We start from the raw sequence: 20,833 nt of genomic DNA on the forward strand, positions 1-20,833 counted from the left end.
GGGCTCCGCATTCCCCAGCTCGGCGCCTCGATGTCCCCCACTGCTCCGCATCGCCCGGGACTCCACAACGCCCAGTGCCCCGCATCCCCCTCCGGTGCACTGCATCCTCCCGTCCCGGTGCCCCGTATTTCCTCTCGGGGGCTCAGCATCTCTCTCCCGGGGCTCCACAACCCCCCGATGTCTTGCACTCTCCTGGAGTTCTCCATTCCCTGGTACCCGCAGGCGCCTCGGTGTAGCCCCCAGTGCCCGGCATCCCCCCAGGGCTCAGCATCCCTGCGGGGCTTGGGGCTTGGCCCTCAGAGCCCCCTGGCAGCTCAGCCTGCTGCAAAGCAGTCCCACAGGGGGTAAGGGGGCACCCCGGAGCCGGGCAGAGCCCTGGTCCCACCAGCCACCCCTCTGCCCACAGGTTCCCCTCAGCTCTCTGCCCCTCGCAGCGCAGCATGGCGTGGGCAGACAAAGCCTCACTAGTTTTACAGTCAGTTTTTGGTTGGTTGTTCTTTTCCTTTCCTGTACAGAGGCAAGACACTGGTGAGGGCTGTGCTGGGGACCAGGAAAACAGTCTGTGCCTCTCCTGCCCAAGACAAAGCATCCAGAATCCACGTGGGGTATAATCTTCTCTGCTCACTTGCTGTTACTTCTAGATCCGCAGAAAACTGCAAAACAGTAAGAAGAAATAATATTATTATCCTGGTGTGGTAGAAACAAGCTTTCAAGGCCAAGAGAAAAAATGCATCAGTTAGTCAAAATATCTGAAGGCTGTGGGAAGTGCCTGGACCAGCCCGAGGCCTGTACAGCAGGTTCCCCCAGACCACCCGTCCAACCCTCGAAAAAAGAGCGTGAAAAATGTGGCTGCGTTTGCAAAAAAAGCCCTGCATGTGAATGAGAGGGCCGAGAAATCTGGTCTGCATGAGGCTTGGGGAACACTGGAGATTACAGTGCAAATAAACACGTATTGCATAAACCTATAGCTAATTTGCAACTCTGTCGAGCAGATTAAAACCAAGCAGATAGATTTTACTCCTGTTTGTTTTTCCAAATTTGGGAAAGCAAAATGCTTTTGCAGGTTGTGCTCATGAGAGTTTCTAAGGCACTATTGGGGTGGAATTAGCCCTTGCTTCAAGCATCCATAGGCTCCTCTCCCTTTCTACGGAAACCTTCCTGCCTCTGTTGGCCTCGCTGACCTGCCATCAATCTCCCGCCCAGCTGAAACGCCTCTTTCTGTCTCTTCCCCTCAGTTATCATTTAATTCAGGAGAGCACACTCTGCATACTGGTTGTGAAAAAGGCCTGGTACCAAACAAAGCAGCTATGGGCAGATTATGAGCCAAACCCTGACCTTTTTGCCCGTCTCTGCTATACACAACCACAGAGAGATGCTGCAAGTTTATTTCTTAACAGTCACAAGATTTTCTACGTCATCTCATGGGGAAAAAATGGACCTTTAAAGAGGAGTTTGTATTTAGGCTCCTGACAGGCATTCCTGGTACCTTGTGTCAGGCTCTCGGCTGCTCCCGCTGAACCAGGGTTTACAGCCAGCAGCCTCTGCCGGACTGGTACCAGAGCAACGCAGCACCGCTCCCCGGCAGCCCCACGTTCTGCAGCACCATGAGACACGGCCCTGGGGACAAAGCTCCTCCGCTCCATTGCCAAAGTAGCAGCGAGAAGCTGGGGAGCACAGCCAGGGCTGCACATCCCCTTGCAGACTGTGCCATAGACACATCCCTCCCGTGACAGAGTGACTCCCACAGGCAGCACAGCTGGGCTGCCCAGCGCTTCAGCCAGAAATCAACCTGGCGAGAAAAGCCATGTCCATGCCTGGCCGGCCACCCTCAGCTGGTATTTCAAATCCATGGAGCCAGTGATCGACCCACTGCAAGAGCCACTCTGTCACCATCACAACAGAGTCAGGCAGGACTGGCAACATCAACTCACATCAGAAGTGACTCCTCATCCTCATCTTCCACAATTAATGCTTCCCAGGGACCGTGCCAGCCCTTCCACACGCAACTTGGCACTCGCCACCCTGAATCCTCCTCCTCACCAAAAGCTGCTCAGCAGTTGCCTTCTCTGCAGTGTCCTCAGGTTATGGCACCAGGCCCAGCTCCTTTCGGTCCACCTTGTTCTCTCACTTCAAATCTCTCCCTAAAACTCTCTTTCGCCATTCTGGTCAGGCAAACCAATGCCGTTCCTTACCCAGAGCTATGCTCTGGCCCCCATCACCGCTTCTTGCTTTGCACCCAAGTGTCTGAGCCAGAACCTGCTCCATGTTTCGCAAACACCATGCCTGGAGATCCTAAACAAATAAAGCCATTGAGCAAATATGTGTCATTGCCTACAGCCATCGGCAGTGCAACCCTCAGATCTCTGGACCTGTGGGTCCCAGATTGCCAGGCCCCGGCTCAGTGCTTGTTCAGTCTTCCAGCAGGGAGGCAGAAGCACCAGCACTGTTAAATCACCTCAAACAGTTGTGAGCTCTCCCAGCCACCCTGGAGCAGGGAGCAGGAGGAACTTTTCCCTTTGCTGGAGCCAGCGGCAATGCCTCTGATGAGTTCAGGCGCTGGGGTTTCCCGTGTCGCTGTACACACAGCACAGTGGCTCTTTCCCAGCCCGCAATAACCATTTTAACTGCCTGGCAGTCTTCACTGCAAGACCCCTTTGGTGCATGTCCTGTGGGACATGTTCTCCTTCTCCATGGGCAGCTCTGTGTCCTGAGCCCCCACTTCAGCCTCGGCACTGGCTGCCCACCTCTCCACCAGCGGCACCAGCTCCACCAGCTCCATCAGCTCCATGGCAGGTCCCAGTGCCCAGCTGCTCCTGATCACTATTCCCCAGAGCAGCTCTCCTGCCCTCGGCATCTCGCCTGAGCTCAGGGCAGAGCTGTGCCGCCCAGCAGCACAGTGCCTGCGCTCTGGCTATGCAGAGCAAAGTCTGTCCCCACTGCGGGGACACCCCATCCTGCTGCCACATGTGGGAACAGAGCCTCCAGCCCCCTGCAGCTGGGCTGGCTTTTCCCATCAGGGGGGAATCGCTGTTTACATGGAGCTAGGAAGTGTTATCCCTCCTACATGAAGTTTTCAGCCCTTCCTGTGGGCTGGCCAGGACCACATGTTACAACCCCCTAATAAAAATGAAGTTAAAAATAAATGTCATCTGTGTAACCAGAACATCCTGCAAGTCTGCACCTACCAGTGTGTAAACTCCAAAAGCAAAGGCCCACAAAGAAAAATCTTCAATGCCTCTCTAACAAAGGTAGCCGCAAAATCCTCTTTTTCCTAGAAAACAGGATACGCCTGCTACAGCCTAATCTGAAGTGACGAGGCCTCCCCAAACCGCCCTCCTGAGCATGTACACTTTATCACGAGAAACGCTGCTCCCGGGGCGGCTGCCAGCAGAGCCCTCCCGGTGAGGGACTGTCCCCCGCTGCGGGTGGCAGCCCGGGCACAGGACGGTCACAAGGCAGGAGTGTCCCAGAGCCCCACAGTGCTGCTTCCAGCCCCGCCACAACCTCTGCTTGCAGCATTTGCAATTGTCTGCTCCTGCAGCAATAACCTGGGAGCTAACAGTGCTGAGAGAGGAAGGGGCGTTAAACTGCAGGGGAAACCAAATCCTGATCTCAAGGATCTCACTGGTATCAGCCTCTCTTGGGAACAGAACTCACTCTGCCGAAGTTTGAGCTGGGCCATCTCCATCCCACCAGGCAGCTGGAGGAGTCCCAGCATCCCGCAGCTCATGGAGATGGATGTTCTCCCGAGACACACGCTGCAGATGGGCAGAACACAGACAGCAGATGGGCTCAGCATTGGCCGCAGCAACTCAGGCCAGGGTGAAGGACACCTGGGTTTTACCCCTGGCTTGTTTACATGCTCCTGCCCTTTCTGGGCCTTTCTCAGGCCAGCAAGCGCAGGCAACACTTGCCAGGTTCAGGAAGGTGCTCTAAGACTGAGCTCAAAGTGACTGCAAAGGGTTTGAGAGCTTTGCATAGAAAGTGGCATCAGAGAAAAGGTCGATGACACCCCAGGATTTGATCTCTTGGGAATATATAATAAGGACTTTTCCTCAGGTAACACTCTCCAAGTGCTGAGGAAGCTTTTCAAACTGAAATTAAGCTGAAAAATGCATCTGAAGTGGGGTGTGCTGACCCTCTGGCTCACCGTTTTTAATACTCTGTTTCCCTGTGTGTGACGTGTGCCCCCCATTGCTTTTTGCTGCTGCTTTTACTCCAGTACTTGTGGTGCACAGGGACGGACGCATATCTGCAACACCCAACAGCTGTCCTCAGCGTGCCCCCAGCTCTGATGAGTCCATCAGCTACACATTCTGCATGAGAAAGGCCTGGCCAGGGGCTGATGGCTGCTGGACACAGGGCAGGGACAGCCCTCGGGGCTCTGCCCTGAGGGCTCTGCGGGAGCTGGGGACCATCCTCTGCTCTCTGCCTGGCACCCCTGTGACCAACCCCACAACCTGTAAATCCCAGGAGCAAACGCTTTTCAAAGCTGAGCACTGGCCGAACCAAGCCTGCTGCCCGCTGCAGAGCTGCCAGTGCCACAGTGGGGTTGGTGGCATGGGGATGCCACGCTTCAGCCACACCGGCAGCCCAGGATGCCCAGTTTCCTGCTGATTGTTTGAACAGGATGTTATGAGCACGTACCTCAGCCTCAGCTCCTCTTCTTGGATCCTGTCACTCAGCTTTCCCCAAGAATTTGGTTTGCTGCCTGGGAAGTAGTTTAGCAGTTTGGCTTCTCCCTCTTGCTGTAGCTCCTGAGTGCTCATACGTGTGCTGAGACCAACCTCGAACAGGTCCCCAAGCATCACCCTCGAGAGACACAGCTCTTGCGTGGTTAATCCTGCACACAGACCAGACAGAGGATTGCCTTTTTCCTTGTTTCGGTTTTTCAGCCACACAGTACAGGCCAATTAATTTTGGTGGTTCTGACAGTGTGCAATCATTATTGCAATTATTAATCTGCACTTAGGAAAATGTACATAGTGCTGTATGCAACATTTTAAGTCCAGGAATATCAGGTTCACACACACTGGCATCCCACACTACCAGTCCATACATCTCCCTGAATTAATTTTAGTTAAGAATAATTATTTTTTAGAGACAAGCCTATACTGTGGTTTTAAACATACTAATACAACCAGTTCACCACAGAACCTGATAAATTGTTCCAGTGTGAAAAATCTGCACCTTGTTTTAAGGTGTCCTCAATATTAAGCCCCACATGCAATTTTTCTCCCCGCAACTATCCTGTCCAGTTGAGGTGCCCATTTCCACCCTGTGAGCATGAAAGACAAAATCTCTGAGCTGGGCTGGGAGGGAGAGGGAAAAGGAAAGGAAGCCGAATGCTATTTCCAGCCAGACCACCAGTAAATATCTCCTTAACTCCTCATCATTAGTGGTACTTTGCTGCTTAAATCCCTGTTTATAAACCAGTACTGGCATATCTTCACAATGAAAGGCACTATAACATTTCCTACACTCTCATTTGCAATTGAAAGTGTCAGTAATAAAACAGAAGCCTTGTGGGCTGCCACAGTTTTACCTTCCACAAAGGCTTTTATCCGCTGTCCCTCTGCCCAGGCAGCCAGCGAACACCTTCCCAGACAAAATGGAACAGACACATTCACACTGACAGTGAAATAACTGCTGGAGAGTTGATAGGGAAAGAACTGCTGGAGAGCTGATTTTCCTGCTCTTGGAAAGCTGCAAAATAGCAGCTTAAGGCAAGGGAGGCTTTAAGCATCAGCTCCATTGTCCTCTGCGGGAATTCATCCAGTTTTCTGGAGCAAGACCTTCCTCCCAAGCACAGACAGAAACAAGCCCGTGTGAAAGCAACAAGGAGGCGATTTCAGAACTCACCTGGCCTCCTACGTGTCCCTGAATCAAAGACCTCTGGGTTATGGGTTATGGTGTGATCCGGGTGACAATCTCCTTGTGAAACCTTGACCGCTTTCACTTCTAGACACTTTCTCACCGGCTGAGCTGCCTCTTCACCTTCCTCCCCCGAAGGCCGTCCATCCCCTGGGGACCAGCAGCAGGAGGTGACCTGTGCTCCCCAGGACCTGCTCTGTCCCAGGACCCGTCACCGAGACCAGCCCGTCCAGGCTCAGCCATGTGCGGTGCTGGACTGGCAGCTGGAGGGGGAAAATCACACCTGAGTTTTGGGTCCTAAGAGGAACTTTCATGGGGAAAAAAAAAATCACCCTATAAACTATGGCTTTAAAATAATTTATTTGAGTTTTTTTGTACAGAAGGACAACTTGCACTGTTGAGCTGTCAGACCTCCAGCTCCAGGTGAAGTTGAACCCACCCAGCTCTCGCTCTTCGCCTGCAGTTCGGGCTCCGCGCTCACCAGCAACCACACGACTCGCTTTCCATGGAAGTGATCAAGTGCATGAAATCACACGTGTGGCTGCACATCTCTGCGATGGAGACCTTGGTGGAATGAAGAGTAAACACTCATTGGCACAAGCACGCAGGTGTGTACAGCAGCTCTAATTTGAGTTCTACCAGCTCGTTTTGGCCAGGGAAGCAAGAGGCTGTCCCAAACCTTCCCGCGAACAGTAATTGTTCTCTAAGACTGCCTAGCACTGCTGTGAGCCCGGGGTGGGCGACCGGCCACTGGCGCCCCGTCCCGCCAGCCGCCCGCGGCTCCCCCGGCACCGCTGCAGGGCCCGAGGGGCCACCCGGGGTGCGCCACGGCCGCGCCGAGCAGGGGCCGGCGGGCGGGGGGAGCCCCCTTGCTCTCAGCCGCCCCCGATCCCGGGACTGCGGCCGTGCGGAAAGTGCGGCCGCCAATGCTCAGGCTGAGGCGGCGGCGCCGGGCGGGGCGGGCGGAGCCGCGGCCGCCATGGGGCTGCTCAACTTCACCCGCGAGCCGGTGCCGGAGGCGGTGAGCGGAGACATGCAGAACCTCAACCAGCTCAGCGCCCAGGTGGGCCGGGCCGGGCCAGGGGAGGGCGCGGCGGCGGGAGCGGCCCCGGCCCGGGGTCCCGCGGGGCTCCAGGGCAGCCGCAGCCACCGGGCTGCCGGGCCCCAGCGGCCCGGGCCGGCCCCGCAGCTCCGGAGCAGCCCCGGCACCGGGCCTGGCCAGGCCCTGCACCCCCAGAGCAGCCCCGGTCAGGCCCCCAGGCGCCGGTGCCAGGGTCCCGCCGGGTCTCAGCCCGTTCTGGACGGGTGTCTGGGCAGGGCCCGTTCTCGGCGGCGCAGCCCCGCACCCACGGAAACTGTTTTCGGGCTGCAGGGCACTCAGGGCCCTGGAGGGGCCCTGTCACAAGCTGTAGGGTCCTGCCGAGCACTGTTGTCTCACTGGGACTGCACAGCGCTCGGGTTGCGATCGCCACCCCAGCACCCTCCTGTCCCGGCCGGCGGCACACGCCTGTGCCAGGTCACCGACACCCCGGCTGCACAGCTGCACCGCAAGGGCAGGTTCAGCTTAGGCTGAAGTTGGTGGAAGAGCTGCAGCTTTGTTAGCTGTGCTGGCCAGGACCGCGGGTGAAGCCCCTGTGCGGTCTCAGGCGGCTGACAGCAAGGGCCGGGCAGGACAAGCCCCAGAGCTGCCAGCCATACCCAGTCACTGTGCTCTGCCCATGGGCAGCCTCTCTGCTTAGAAAACCAAAACCAGCAATGAGACCTTTAACCAGTTCTTTTCCTTTCTCAAGTTAGTCTGCTTACCCTCTGGGGCTTGTGAGACATGAGGGTGGATATTTGCGTCTTTTCCCACTCAGAGTTTTTGGATTACACAGGATAGAACAGCAGCTTCCGATTAGTCAAGAGGCACAAAAGCCCTGTGCAGTGCCAGCTACCAGCTGCACAAACCCTTTGAGAGTTCTGAAAAACATCCATGAGGAAATCCCATCCACAGGCATCTCGTAAAGCCAAGGACTGGGGTACCTCACCAGCACCCAGCATGGGACCGATGTGCTGGGGGCAGGTGGAGCTGCCTCAGGGTGGTGTAACATGTCCTGATGGTGGTGATGGGCTGGCCAGGTGCTTAGAAGTGGCACGTGCTGATGGCCAACCCCCTGACACTGTCCTGCTTCTTCACAGCAATTCTCAGCACTGATCGAGCTGCTCTTCCGCTTCCTGACAGAGCCCAAGGAGGTAAGACAGTGCACAGAAGCTGTGAATGCGGCTCTCTGGTGATAAACATGCGGAGATAAGATTGTGTTGTGGCTCTTTCTCTTGACAGGTAGAAAGGTTTCTGACTCAGCTCTCAGACTTTGCCACCATGAATAAAATCAGCTTGGGCCCCCTGAAAAACATTGTCAAAAGTATTCTTCTGGTACCCAACGGTAAGTGATACATTTGCAAATGCTACCCCGAGGCCACTCTATTGTATCCATGCCTGGAGTGTGTCTCCAGAAGCCCAAGTGCGCTTGGTCTGCACAATAAGTGCTAATGGTGGCTAACAAATGGCTTAGCATCTAAGAATCAAAATTTCTCCTGTTGAAATACCTCTGGTGACTCAGCCTTTGTATTCTTTACACCCTGCCTGCACACACATTTCACAGGCTTGACTAAACTCACTTAAATATTTATGCACTAAATGAAAGCACAACACTCTGTCAGTGCTCAGTTTAACTTGTAGCTGTAAATCCATTTTGTCAGACCCTGTGTTGGCACTAAGTCTTTGTAGGAACTTCCATCCCAGTGACCCAGTACTGTAATTCCTACAAGGAATTTTGCTGTTTGAGGCAGAGAAGGCAGCATACAAGCCCCTCTAGAATGGGCTGGGCACCGGTGTAGTTCTAGGCCGAGTAAGGAACATGTCTGTCCTTGCAGTCGTTTTAAAAACACACTGATGTGTCCAGCAGTTTCTCATTCATAAATAGGGGGGCAGGGGCCTCCCCTCAATACCCCAGACTCCAGCACTTTATGAGATTACTGTGATGGTGTGCCTGCCGTTTGACATGGTAACACATCAGGCGCCTCCGCTGCCCATCCATCCCCTTGATCCTGCTCATTATTAACAGTCCCTTGCTATCCCACTTCAGTCCTGGGGTTCCTGTACCTTTTTTCACAGCAGTGAAGCTGCGCACAACTGGTTCCTGCATTTGCTCTGAATTTTTATTCTACTACTTCAAGACATTCCTTCTGTTCAGGAGTAGCAATGAATAATTTCCTTTCCTACAGCTGCCTTGGGGGTATTTAACATGGAATTGGCGTTTTCTCCCATCCCAATTCTGGCCTAGCTGTGCTCAGTCCCGTTGTTTCCTTGTGCGCTGGCTCCCGTCCCGCTGTAACTTTTCCTCAGCCCTGGGATGCCACAGGCAGTACCGGCCCCGATTACAGCAGATAACTTTCCCGTGTGCTACCCAGGCGGAAAGCCACGTGGGACTGGCAGTCTCTGAATTTATGAGATTCCTGCTTTTGGCTTCAGAGAACAGATCCTTGTAAACGTCCATGTGCTGCCAGCGCCCCAGAACAAAGGAGGCAGGCGCAGCAGGGGAAAGTGTTATACGCACAGGTTCACACCCGCAATCCAAAACACAGCAGGTAGGTCAAATTAGAAGCCTGCCAGCCTTAACAGTTCTCCTTTAACAAGCAAAGCTTCTATAGGAGAGAAAGCAGCAGCTTCAAAACACAACCACTGCTGTGGTTTCCATGGATACCTGCAATGAAATCCCTGCCTCTCTCAGGCACTCCCAGAGCCCTGACTTTTAAAGCACTGGGCATCCGCAGAGATCCCGGCGGCGGCACAACTGTATTTCCTATCTTGAGGAGCTGTGGTTTGTTTCAAGACACAGCCCAAGAACTGAGGCCTTCTGTCGCAGGGTCTCCAGCCCTCTATTTATTTGACTAAAGATTGCTTTGACTCAGTAAAAAGTGATTTTTCTTTTTTGGATTGTTTATTCAGGTGCCCTGAAGAGGAATTTGTCTTCCGAACAAGTCAGAGCAGATTTTATTGCTCTAGGTAGGTCACCTGACTTTCACTAAATAAAAGATAATTAATATTTATCACGTATAGTAATCTCATATGGTTTCTCCTACAGGCCTCAGTGAAGAGAAAGCCAGTTATTTTGCAGAACAGGTATTAATACACTTTTGCTTGTTTTTAAGCTAACAAATGACAATCTCTGAGTGGGAACTTGTAAAACTCTGCTGCGATACTGAGGTGTGTCAGCACTTTGGGTATTTTCTTCAAACCCAGGTCAGAATTTTGAACTGAAGATCCTTGGATAAATGACAAGAAGCACTTTGCCTAATGATACTTCTGGTTTGCCGTGGCCTCTGCCTCATCGGTGTCTCAATTCCTGCACTTCTGTGTGGCTTTCGCTGCTTGTCTTCCCACTTTGCATGCTTTGGGCCCTGGGGTCATGCAGTTACACAAACACGCCTTGTTGCGCAGATATTGTTACACTGAACCAGTGTTAAAACAAAACCGGTGAGTTTCATTTGCAGAAGTGACAAGGCAGATGGAAATCCTAGCAGGACTCCAACATTTTTGCACGCCCTCCTGACTGCATTAGTCTACCCCTCTGCACACTCCACTTTGGGCTTCTGCCATCAGTCTGCCTCATTTCTGACTTCTGTTGAAGTTACAGGTAACATAAATAGAGGTCTCTCTGAACTGATTGCTCATGTGTCTCTTGCAGTGGAAGGTGAATTCCCCCACCCTGACACGCCTGGCTGTTGGGCAGACGCTGATGATTAACCAGCTGATAGATATGGAGTGGAAGTTTGGAGGTAATACAGCTAAACCACAAACCAAATTGGCTGGGAAACCCAGCAGCCGCTCTCAGCTAACTAACTTTTTATTTCACAGTTTAGCTAACAGATCATCTCCCTTCTCTTCTTTCTGACTCACAGTGACTGCTGGGAGCAGTGAACTGGAAAAAGTGGGAAGTATCTTCTTACAGGTAAATCTCCTACATCAGAGGGTTCAGGTTGTAGTGCAGTTAAGGAACAAGCTATGGGCGGGCACAAGGAAGTCCCACCTGGGAGCGGAGCTGGCAAAAAGCTCGGTCTGCTGGGAAAAAGCTCTGCAATGGGGCATCGGCTGCAGTCTGCCCTGTGCCGCTGCCAGCAGATAGCAGGGACACTGCCGCTTGTTTCTCTTCTGAAGACATCGTGTGTCACAGCAGTGTTGCCCGCTCTGAAAAGCTGTTCATAAAGCTCACCCCAGCAAAGGTCACACTACCTGAGGGAGGGGGAATGTGACCATTTATAAGGACTTCCAGAGGTTGTCCCAATGCCCAGGGAATCTATTCCTACAGTTACACTTTCTGGAAAGCCGGTCAGGGACGTCTGTGCTTCCCAGCAGTCTGCCTGTCTGAAACTCGCTGCAGACTCCTCTCTTTCCACAGTGCTCAGAACACAGGCCTCTCAATTAAAATATTTCTGCTTTTTCTTCCCCCAAGCTGAAGCTGGTGATTAAAAAAGGGACCCAAATGGAAAATGTGTACATAGGTGAGTTAACAGTTCTGGAAAGGCAGCAAACACGGGAGCATGTAGAAGCGAAACAGCAGCTCTCAGCTCCGGGGTGCTGTTGGAGGTGGGGGAGCTTTGGGCTGGACCCAGCAGCAGTTGCTGCCGGAGCATTGCTGGTGGGTGCCGGAGCATTGCTGGTGGGTGCCGGAGCATCGCTGGTGGGTGCTGGGGCTGGCCCTGCCCTGGCCTCTCCCTGCCACGCTCACTCTGAAGCATTTGGAAACACTGACTGCTGGCCGTAAGTAAATACAGATATGCCATGGAGCCGTGAAATGCGGTCAGAGCAGCATGGCAGAGGAAGAAAGTAAATGATTCCCAAGCGCTGGGTTGCTGCTTAGGGAATCCTGGCCTGGAACCCCACGCAGTGTAAAGAAACAGCTGCCGCGAGTCCCAGTGTCCAGTCCTGCCTGGCTTGGGTGATCACGCGTTGCTCTGGGGCAGCAGCAGTGCAGCTTTTCCAGTGTTGGAAGCGTAACCTGAAATCTAAGACCTGATCCCTTTTTTTTTTTCTTGCAGAGTTAACTTTGCCCCAGTTCTACAGTTTTCTGCATGAAATGGAACGGGTCAAAACCAGTCTGGAAAGCTTCAGCTGAAACTGCACAGGCCTGACTTGACGTATGTCCGGGATGTTTAATTTCTCGGTGTGGGGCTGCAGATCTGCGCTTTCCCAGCTGACCAGTACCCTGATAAGCAAAGACGGGGCCATGCAACCAGCAGTGGTGTCATGGCCCAGAAGGACCCATCAATCCTGCAGAACCCCAAACAAGTGTTTCAGAGCAGCTGCAAATCCATTCATCTATTTTTTTTTACACTATTATGAGAAATTGTGGTCAGAAATATGTGGATACTTGTATTGAAATCGCAAAGAAATAAACCCGTTCCCATTGTGCTCCATATATATCAGAATTTGATCTTTTGATAAAAGGATAAATAGAAATAAAGAATCGTTTTCAAACTTGGAAGGATTAAGCAGAGAGGACAAGGGAAGCAGGGAGAGCATCGAACCCAGTGACCCATTGGCGCTCACTTCCACGCCTCTTGCTTCACTTGTATCCAGCAGTGGATTGATCACACCCTTCCCACTCATGCTTCATGATGGAAAAGTATCTCAGTGGTATTAATAGATGATTTTAAATCACAAACAACCAAACATCTGTCTCCATGCATAGGGGGAAAAACATTTTGGGTGATGGGATCAATCTGGTGTGTGTGCTGGGCTCTAGGGCAGCTCCTCGATGTGCAGGTTGTGACCTGGCACAGGCAGATCCAGCCCGTTTCCCTCTGCGCACACATCCAAACCCTACCAGGTGCCGTGAGCTCCTGGGTTGTGTAGCGGTGAGGTTGAGCTCTGTGTTGGGGAGCAGAGGGGTGCCCCAACCCCACATGGGGCAGTGGGAGGTGTTACATGCATGGAGGTTCCCCCGTGCTGGAGGATTTAACTGTCTGCTGCAGCCCCCGCTTGCTGTAGCTTCCTCGCAGGCACAAAGCTGAAAGAATCTCCCTCTTACAGCACATTCCTTCCACTACCGCAGTTTCCCAAGGCACATCCGTGTCCCTGACACACTCAACGGTCACAGTGGTGGGAATAAGCTGGGACTAGTGAGATCCTCTCTACTTCCAGCCCACGCCTGCAGTAATTCACTGTCCTGGGGCATCCTGCAAGTGTGCAGCAGGACGAGAAGCACCACAAGCCCTGGCTGTGCATCTGCTTCCAGTTAAAGCCACAAACAACGAGACGGTTTCTGTGAGAATGGTGTCGGCAAAGCTCCCCGCAAGTCACAGCTCTACCCACAGGTTTTCAGCCTGCAGAAAACCCAGCGATTTTATGCACTGCATTTCATGTAGTCCTGCATGAGCAAGTAGAACCGATAACGCGTATAGGCTGAACTGTGCGTTTAGGAAACAGCTCGGGGAATCCTGCTGGCAAACCCACTGACAGTATTTGCATATTTATTTTCCCGTCTATCGGGCCGTTCACAAGAATTTCAACCTTTGTCACATGATTACGGTAATTTTTTTTTTAAATCCTCTGAAATAACACCCTTTAAAATATTCCATCTCCTTTCAGGTGCCAGAAAAAGCTGTTTCAGGGAAGAAGAAAAGGTCTGAAGAGCCGCTTTCTCAAGACAAAAGGAATTTTTTTGCTTTACTTTTTCTGCTGCCCATTCCTATTATTTCTCCTCGCCCTCCTGGTGCCAGGGCCGCACCATTCAGCCCAATCCGGTTATGGCAGGAGCTGCCGCACCGCGATGCCGGAGAAGATGCCAGGCTGGGCTGTGGGTCAGGAATCTGCTCCCCGGCTCCTCCCCCTGCCCGCTGGGCTGAAGCCGCTGGGGCTGCCGCTGGCCACGGGCCACTGACCCCAGCATAGGGGTCACCCCATGCTGCTGCACAACCCCCACGGGCAGCTCTGGGCAGCAGCATCAGAGAGCGCCGCCGGGACGCGCCGTGACCTTCGTGCTGCCACCAGCGCTCCCGGGGACCCCCTTTCATCCCACATACTTGGCTGAGCGTGAGCCGAGCTGGCAGCTGCGTCGGGAAGGGCTGTGGGGAGGGCACCGGCTCTGGCAGCACCAACACGGGGTGACACGGACCGCAGGGGAACCGGGTCACCGTCCCAACTGGGCCAGGCAGGGGCAAATACGGCGCTGGGAGGTGCAGCGTGGCAGCTGTGCCTTTCCTGCGCTGCACAGCCCTGGCTTTGCCACATGGCTGCCAGCACATGGAGCAACAGTGAAGGGCCAGACCCCTGTGCTGGGGGGCTGAGCGGGCAGTGGGGCACGGCAGGAAGGCCGGGGCTGCCATGGTGCCCGTTTCACCCGGGCTTCCGGGCGGCCCCGCCGTGCTTGGCACACGCGGCCTCTTCCCGTCAAGCCCAGCCAGCTGAGAGCTAATCTCTGCGGGACAGCGCGCAGGGGAAGCAGGGCCTCCGACAGCTTGGGGTGAAGCCGCCTGTGCTCCCGCAGCGGTTTTGCCTCCCGGAGGTTTCTCAGCCCATTTCCTCTGGAGGCAGCCGTGCTGCAAGACCCCATTCCTAACCAAGCCCTGCTGTGGGGGGGACACACACGGGCCCCCCAGCTGCAGTGCAGCCCCAGCACAGGGAGGGGCTCGGTCCTGCAAAAGCTGCAGCGCAGTCCCCTCCGCATGCTCAGATGTTTGAGCAGTCCTGCTCACCGCAGCAGGAACCTTCTGTGACCTCAGGGAACCATCTTATTGCAGCCCTGGCTGGTGGGCAGCTCTTCCTGAGCCCAGGGGACATGGCAGAGCAGTCCCCAGGCTGTGACGGGCGCTGTGCATCCCAACACCCCCCACATCCCTGCCAGGTGCCTGCAAAGCTGTGCGAGAGCAGACAGGGGCTGTGTCCGTGGGATCTGTCGCTTCCCAGCACCAGCTCAATGCGGTTGTGATTCTCAGCCATGGCAGATGCTAATGACTGAAAAAGCCAGGATGATTTTGGATGTGGCATCTTCTCCCCACTGCAAATGCCGATGCCATTCCCTTCACGTGCAAAGGAGCTCTCCAAGCCCTGAGAACAAAAGCCGGGCTGGCGCCTGCCGCCCTCCCCCTGCTTGCGGTGCTGGAGCAGACACAGGCTCCGCTTCCACCCCGAGCCCACGGGCCGACGGGAAGGAAGGAGCCGGGACTCGCTGCCTGCACTGCCTGACCTTGGGCAGGTCACGGGAGCCGGCAGAGCTCCCGCAGGAATCCCCTGCTTTCTCAGACCTTGCCGGGAGCTGCTCCATGCCCAGGGCTTGGAGAGCTTGAGTTTTATCCCTGTCCCAGCTTCCCTGTTTGCAAAATAGGGCAACAAATCTCAGGGTTGTCCCACAGCTGGGAACGAGCCATGGCAGGTGAGAAGCTGGGGAGAAGAACCAGCCCCAGGCCAGGCAAAGCAGCGAGGATGCAGCATTGTGAACACCAGCCCTGGGGAAAGGAGAAGCCGCTGTCTCCACGCCGGTGTTAATCCTGCCCAGAGCAGCGTGGCTGCTGAGCCGGGCCTGCCCCTGCTCACCCCATGCCATTCCCCTCCCCGGTTCCTCCAGCTTTTGGGGCCCTGCAGCATCCGGTCTGTCACTGAGCTAAATTACCAGCTGCAAACCAGCTCCCAAAATTGCTCTGTCTGCCCGGGATCAGCAGTCCTGAGCCCAGGGCAGTGCCACCACCCTGCAGTGCCACACCATCCCTAGCGACAGGGACACAAAGGGTGACATGCAGCTACCAGGGGCTCCCCCCGGCTCATGCTCTGGGGAGATGCCCTCGGCGTTTGTGTCCCTTCCCGGGAGCAGCCTGGCGAGTATCACGCTCGGTGCAGCATCGAGCCACTGCTGAGGACACGCGCCCCAGGACCAACCCTCGCCTGCCTTGGGACCAGCTTCTCCCATACCCATCCTGCTTGGGATGGGCAGGGACGGATCCCACCCTGCCTGTGAAACTGGGCTGCTGCCTCCCATTCTTGCAGACGGGGAGAAAAAAACTGGTGGTGTCCAAGGCAGTGGAAATATTCCTAGCATGTCCTCTTCTCCTAAGCCTTGCCATCTCTCTAGGCACTTCTTTGTCCAGGCACACTGGGAACAATTGGGGTTGCTCAGCCAGACCGCAGGCTGTCGATCAGCACAGAGAATGAATGCGCAGGCATAAGGAACCCATCTTCTCCCAGAGCACGGGGAGGTGGCCACCAGAAACGGGGCCTGTGGCACAACAGCACAGGCAGCAAACAATTCCCAGGCACTGGCACCAGCACCACCCCCCGAGAAGGACGGTGGGAGCTCACCAGCCCATCCAGGAAAGAGCAGAGCCAGAGGGATCACCAGGCTGCCTCAGACAAACTGTGGGGCTTGGGGCTGTGCTGCGGGCACAGTGGGGGTGCCCTGACAGGAGGTGCTGAGGTCCTTGTGTGCACCCACACGCCAGCCCTGAGCCCAGCCCTGAGCCCTGAGCCCGGTCCTGAGCCTGCTCTGCAGGACGCCGAGGAGCAGCCAGGTCTCGGGCGCCATTTCAGAGCCCAGCCCAGAGAGGAGCCCCTCAAGCTGGCGGCCAGGCTGAGCTGGCCCCTCACAGCACCCTATTGCAAATGCTTCCCTTTTGGGCACAGCTTGGGTAGCAGCACCTGAGACTGCTGTGACAAACCCATCCTGTCCCCACAGCCTGGTCCTGCTGCTCCCCTCTGTGACCCCCCGAGGGGCCACAGGCTCCCGTGTGGTGGTGGGATCGTCCTGCCAGTTGAGACGGCTCAGCTCCCATTTCCACACAGCTCCATTTTATAGGGCTGCTCTGTCCCAGGGGCATCGCTGCGGCAGCGCAGCCGCTAACGAGGTTATCCCCGACCACACCACCGAGTTCGCCATGGCACAAGAGGGAAAGCAGGGTTAACCCTTGTGCTGCTGACGCACCTCGCAGAACCGGGGAATATCTTTGTTTGAATGCGTACTCTTAACAGGTCCCGATAGTGATCGGCTGCTGCGAAACACCAGGCAAAGGAGCCCCTGTGCCATCCCCATGCTGGCCTCTGTGCCACAGCATCCCCCCCTACCCCGAGCATTGCCCACATCCCCAACAGCAGCACTGAGCCCGAGGTAGCACCAGCCCCTGCACATGGTCCTCTCAGGTCGGGTTTCAGGGCTGCATGTCCCCGTCAGCAGCCGAGCCAAAGTCCTTCGCCGAGCTCTGTTTCGCAGCGGGATGGGATGGTGAACGACCAGCGGGACCCTGCATGCAGGAGGCTGCTTGGCTGAGGCGGCTGCAAGCTCTGCTCCCTACAGGCACCACAGCACTGCCTGCGTCTCCGTGACAGTGTGGGGGCTGCAAGCAAGGTCAAGGGCCCTTTCCTTGCTGGGCTCCTGCTCCACAGCATCCCCGGGCTGGCCAGAGCCACTGTCCCTGGGGCTGGGGGCCGTCCCTGCTGCGGGTGGGGGGTGCAGGCAGCGCTCCCCGGGCACCACCAGCCGGGGCAGCTCCATCTTCCCAGCTCCGGAGCCCCGCGGGGCAGGGTTTGGGGGCGGGGGGCCCTCCGGCAGGACCCCCATTTTCCTCTACGCATCACATCGCTGCTGAGCCCCCGCAAACTCAAGGCACCGCGGTGACCGGGCGCTGCCCCCGCACCCCCCGCCGCGGTGCGCAGCGCGGACCAGCAGAGGGCGCCAGAGCACCGCGCAGCTCCGCGCTCCCCCCATTCCCCCCCCCGCCCCCATCCCGTTCCCACCCCCCGGGCTCCCCGCCCTGCGCCCTCCATCCTCCGGGCATCGCTCCCGCATCCCTCCCCCTCCCGCCCTCCGTCCCCCGATCCCCTCTCTGCATCCCCCGGGCATCCCTGCCCCCCCACCCGCTTCCCTCCCTCCACCGGCCGCCCCCTTCCCTCCGAGCATTCTTCTCCCTCCACCCCTCCCCAATCCGCTCCCCGTCCCCCAATCCCTCCCCCCGGCAGCCAACAGCACCATCTCCCCCACAGCCCCCACAAGTGCTTTCCCGGCCGGGGGCCCCGGGAGCACCCGGTCCTGCCCCACCGCCCCCAGCGCAGCCCCCGGGCTGGGGGCTGGAGCCGTGTCACGGCAGCACACCCCCTATTCGCTGTCCGCATTTATTCTAAATGCAACAAAAATGAAAACCAACTGTCCCTATTCCGTGCTATTGCCTGGGGATGGTGCCTGAGCGTGTCCAAGCACCCCACGATGTGCCACATCGGGTGGCTCATCATTTGGGTTGGCTTTGCTAAAAGCAGGTTAAAAACAATAATAGGGAGAAACACAGCCTTGCTGGGGGCCACCTCACAGCAGCTGGTTACCCAGCCAGGTGGTATTTTTAGCTTCCACTACCGAGGAACTGGCTGTAAATATACATATATATATATACATACACACACACAAAAGTGGGGTGTGTGGGACACTGAGGGGTGCCCAGGGCCCCGTCTGCAAGTGGCCCCTGCAAGGCTGGAGCTGAGGATGTAGCAAGGACAGAACACGGGACGAGGGGGTGGCTGAATGCCTGCGGATGCTGGACCCTTCACCGCCATCCTCGGTGCAGAGCCAGGGACACCTGGGGTCAGGCACAGCCCCACAAGCTGGTGCAGCCGAAGTCCTGCTGCCTGGGAGGGACACAAGGGACATGAGGTCACAGGGCTGGAGCCAGAGCTGCCCCCACCCCAGCTGCGGGCACAGAGCTGCTGGAGCAGGTTACAGAGAGGGGGAGCACACGCCTTCTCACCAGCTTTTCTACTTGATCCATCTCACATATAAGCGAATTCTGAGCACACAATGCAGTTATTGAATAAAATTATGCTTTTTTTAGTACTTGTATGCATGTCATTTTCAAGGCTCTGCCTAGAAACCAACCTTACAGCCAGAAGCAGAGAGATCAGAGGGGAAAGCCAGGCCAAGCCCAGACACCGCATAGGACTTGGAGGGCTGCTGGACACATGGATCCAAGCACAGCAGCACCAACAGGAGCAGCGTGCAGGTGGCATGTCTGTCCCTTGCAGGTGACAAGCCCGTTGCTCCTTCTACCCCAGGGGAAGAAGGAAAAAGCCCTCCTGGCTGAGGCAGGGCTGCAGCAGGGAGGTCAGAGACTGCAGCCAGCCCAGCGGCTGCCACTCCTCTCCCCATCACCATCCCTCCCATCACCATCCCTCCCGGCGTCAGCTCTGTTCCCCTGTCCAGCCCCTCCCGCAGAGGACGAGTCCTGCCTTCCCCTCCGCCACCTCGTCACCCTCCAGACAGCACGGCCGAGGTGCTGCCAGCTCCATCTGCACCCCACAGCGAGCACTGAGCCAAGTGGCAGGACCCAGCAATCACATTTTCTTGGAGCACATCCTGCTCCCACCTCACCGAGGGTGTCAGAAATGGGTGGCTGTAATAACAGTGCTGTGAATAACCGCGGCTCACTCACCATGGCCTCCCTGCCTGCTGTGTGCTCCTGCTCTGCCTCCAGCTCCAGCTGCATCCCCTCCCAAGGAGGTTCCTGCCATGAGGCGCCCAGTTTCCAGCCTGCTTCGCAGCCTGCCCCAGCCCAGCTTCCAGGAGTTCCCAATCCCTCCCACCCAAGGGCTCACCCAGAAATGTTTCTCCCTCCTGCAGCTGGTTTGGCTTTTGTCTATCACTTTCCTCCCAGCAGGGCTCCCATGAGCCAGGGGCACAAAAAAAAACCCAACCACACCAAATGGAGGATCTGCTGCCCTGTGATAGACAGCATTGCCTAAACACGGCACAGCACAAAGGGCTCACAGAGCTTTTATTGCTGCTGATCCCTGCGCCGCTACCCCAGAGCTGCCTGGAGCAGAGTCTGCCCTTGTAGCTGCCATTCTGCAAACAACCCTCCCCAGGGCCCCTCGGGAGGGCTGGGGCACAGCTCTCCACTCCCGGCGTGACAGCCCGGCCAGAGGGCAGCAGGTACCCCCTGCCACCAAACCGGCTGTGGCAGCGCTGGCTGCGCTGCTGCCATCTGTTCGGCAGGCACAGCCCGTGTCACGCTGAGCTGCAGGAGCAGTGCCAAAGTCCCCAGACCCCACTGGGGCACCCGCACAGGAACCGGCGTTTGAGTGTGGTGACTGGTGTGCTTTTCAGCCCTGGTGAAAACATGAAGGCACAGATGCCAGCGGCACCTTCTCCAGCTCTGTAGATGAGCCCTGTGGGGTGGGGCTGCGGGTAGCCTGGGCGTGCTGGGGCTCTGGTGGGGGGCAGCTCAGAGCCCACTCGCCGCCTGGGGAGGTGAGGACCTTGTGGGGTCCAAGCAGCAACCTCAACGCTGCTGCGTCCCAGCAAGGACACAGTGGTCATGGGGCTGGAGCAGCGCTGGGAAGCCTTGTGCCGAGCTCCATCCCGCTCCGCTTGCTCGCGAGTGACAGGATTTGTCAACAGGGAGCTGATGAGTCCCCTGGGGCTGCCAGTTCGCTGCCTCCCTGCACCTCCTGCCCGACTGCACATGGCTGCTGCAGGCACTGAGAGCAGGCTGGCCCCGAGCAGCCGACTGTGCTGGAGGGTCTGCACCCACTGCCCCACCAAACACCCCGGTGTGGGGTCCCCAGCCCCACTGCCCAGGCAGCACGGCAGCTCCAGAGATGCTGATCCCATAAGGTGTTTCTGAAAGATGCTCAGTGTAACCCGGGCACTGCTTGGCACATGGAGCAGCCCCACGCCGTGGAGAGAGGCGAAAACAAGAAGAGCCCTCTGATGGCTGCCTTGTCCCTTGTAAACACCAACTTTGAGAGCATCAAATTACAGCCGCTGCAGCCGCTCCAAACAAGATGGTAATCAGGAGTGCGGGAGGCCCTGTGCCTGCACAGCGGGTGCTGCCAGGGAGCCGGGAGCGCTGGGGCCCGGTGGCACCGCTGAGGTCGTGACATTTGCTCCGGCACCGCGGGGCTGCCGGGGCCCAGTGCAAGTGATGGTCCCGGTGTTGCCTCGACCCC

General features: G+C 56.5%; 1 protein-coding gene and 1 long non-coding RNA gene across 2 annotated transcripts; one reads left to right on the plus strand and one right to left on the minus strand.

The window, feature by feature from the left end:
• Positions 1–24: 24 nt before the first annotated feature.
• Positions 25–19,581, minus strand: LOC139829205 (uncharacterized). The gene is made up of 3 exons (XR_011741589.1): positions 19,315–19,581; positions 4,648–4,843; positions 25–653 (listed from the first exon to the last, which is right to left on the minus strand). It is a non-coding gene; the product is annotated as an uncharacterized lncRNA (long non-coding RNA).
• On the plus strand, positions 6,759–12,332 carry COMMD7 (COMM domain containing 7). Its single transcript, XM_065850221.2, has 9 exons — positions 6,759–6,937; positions 8,053–8,106; positions 8,195–8,297; positions 9,863–9,919; positions 9,999–10,036; positions 10,602–10,692; positions 10,816–10,865; positions 11,367–11,415; positions 11,953–12,332. The coding sequence occupies exons 1-9, from the start codon at positions 6,854–6,856 to the stop codon at positions 12,027–12,029; spliced, it is 603 nt and encodes a 200-aa protein (XP_065706293.1). The 5' UTR covers positions 6,759–6,853; the 3' UTR covers positions 12,030–12,332.
• Positions 19,582–20,833: the final 1,252 nt, after the last annotated feature.

The sequence above is a fragment of the Patagioenas fasciata genome, chromosome 16 (genome assembly GCF_037038585.1).
Source record: "Patagioenas fasciata isolate bPatFas1 chromosome 16, bPatFas1.hap1, whole genome shotgun sequence".
NCBI lineage: Eukaryota > Metazoa > Chordata > Aves > Columbiformes > Columbidae > Patagioenas > Patagioenas fasciata.

Coding starts and splice junctions, on each gene's coding strand:
- COMMD7 (XM_065850221.2), top strand. CDS start 6,854: ATGGGGCTGCTCAACTTCACCCGCGAGCCGGTGCCGGAGGCGGTGAGC. Junction 9,920..9,998: donor AGCAGATTTTATTGCTCTAG/GTAGGTCACCTG, acceptor TTTCTCCTACAG/GCCTCAGTGAAGAGAAAGCC. Junction 10,693..10,815: donor TATGGAGTGGAAGTTTGGAG/GTAATACAGCTA, acceptor TCTGACTCACAG/TGACTGCTGGGAGCAGTGAA.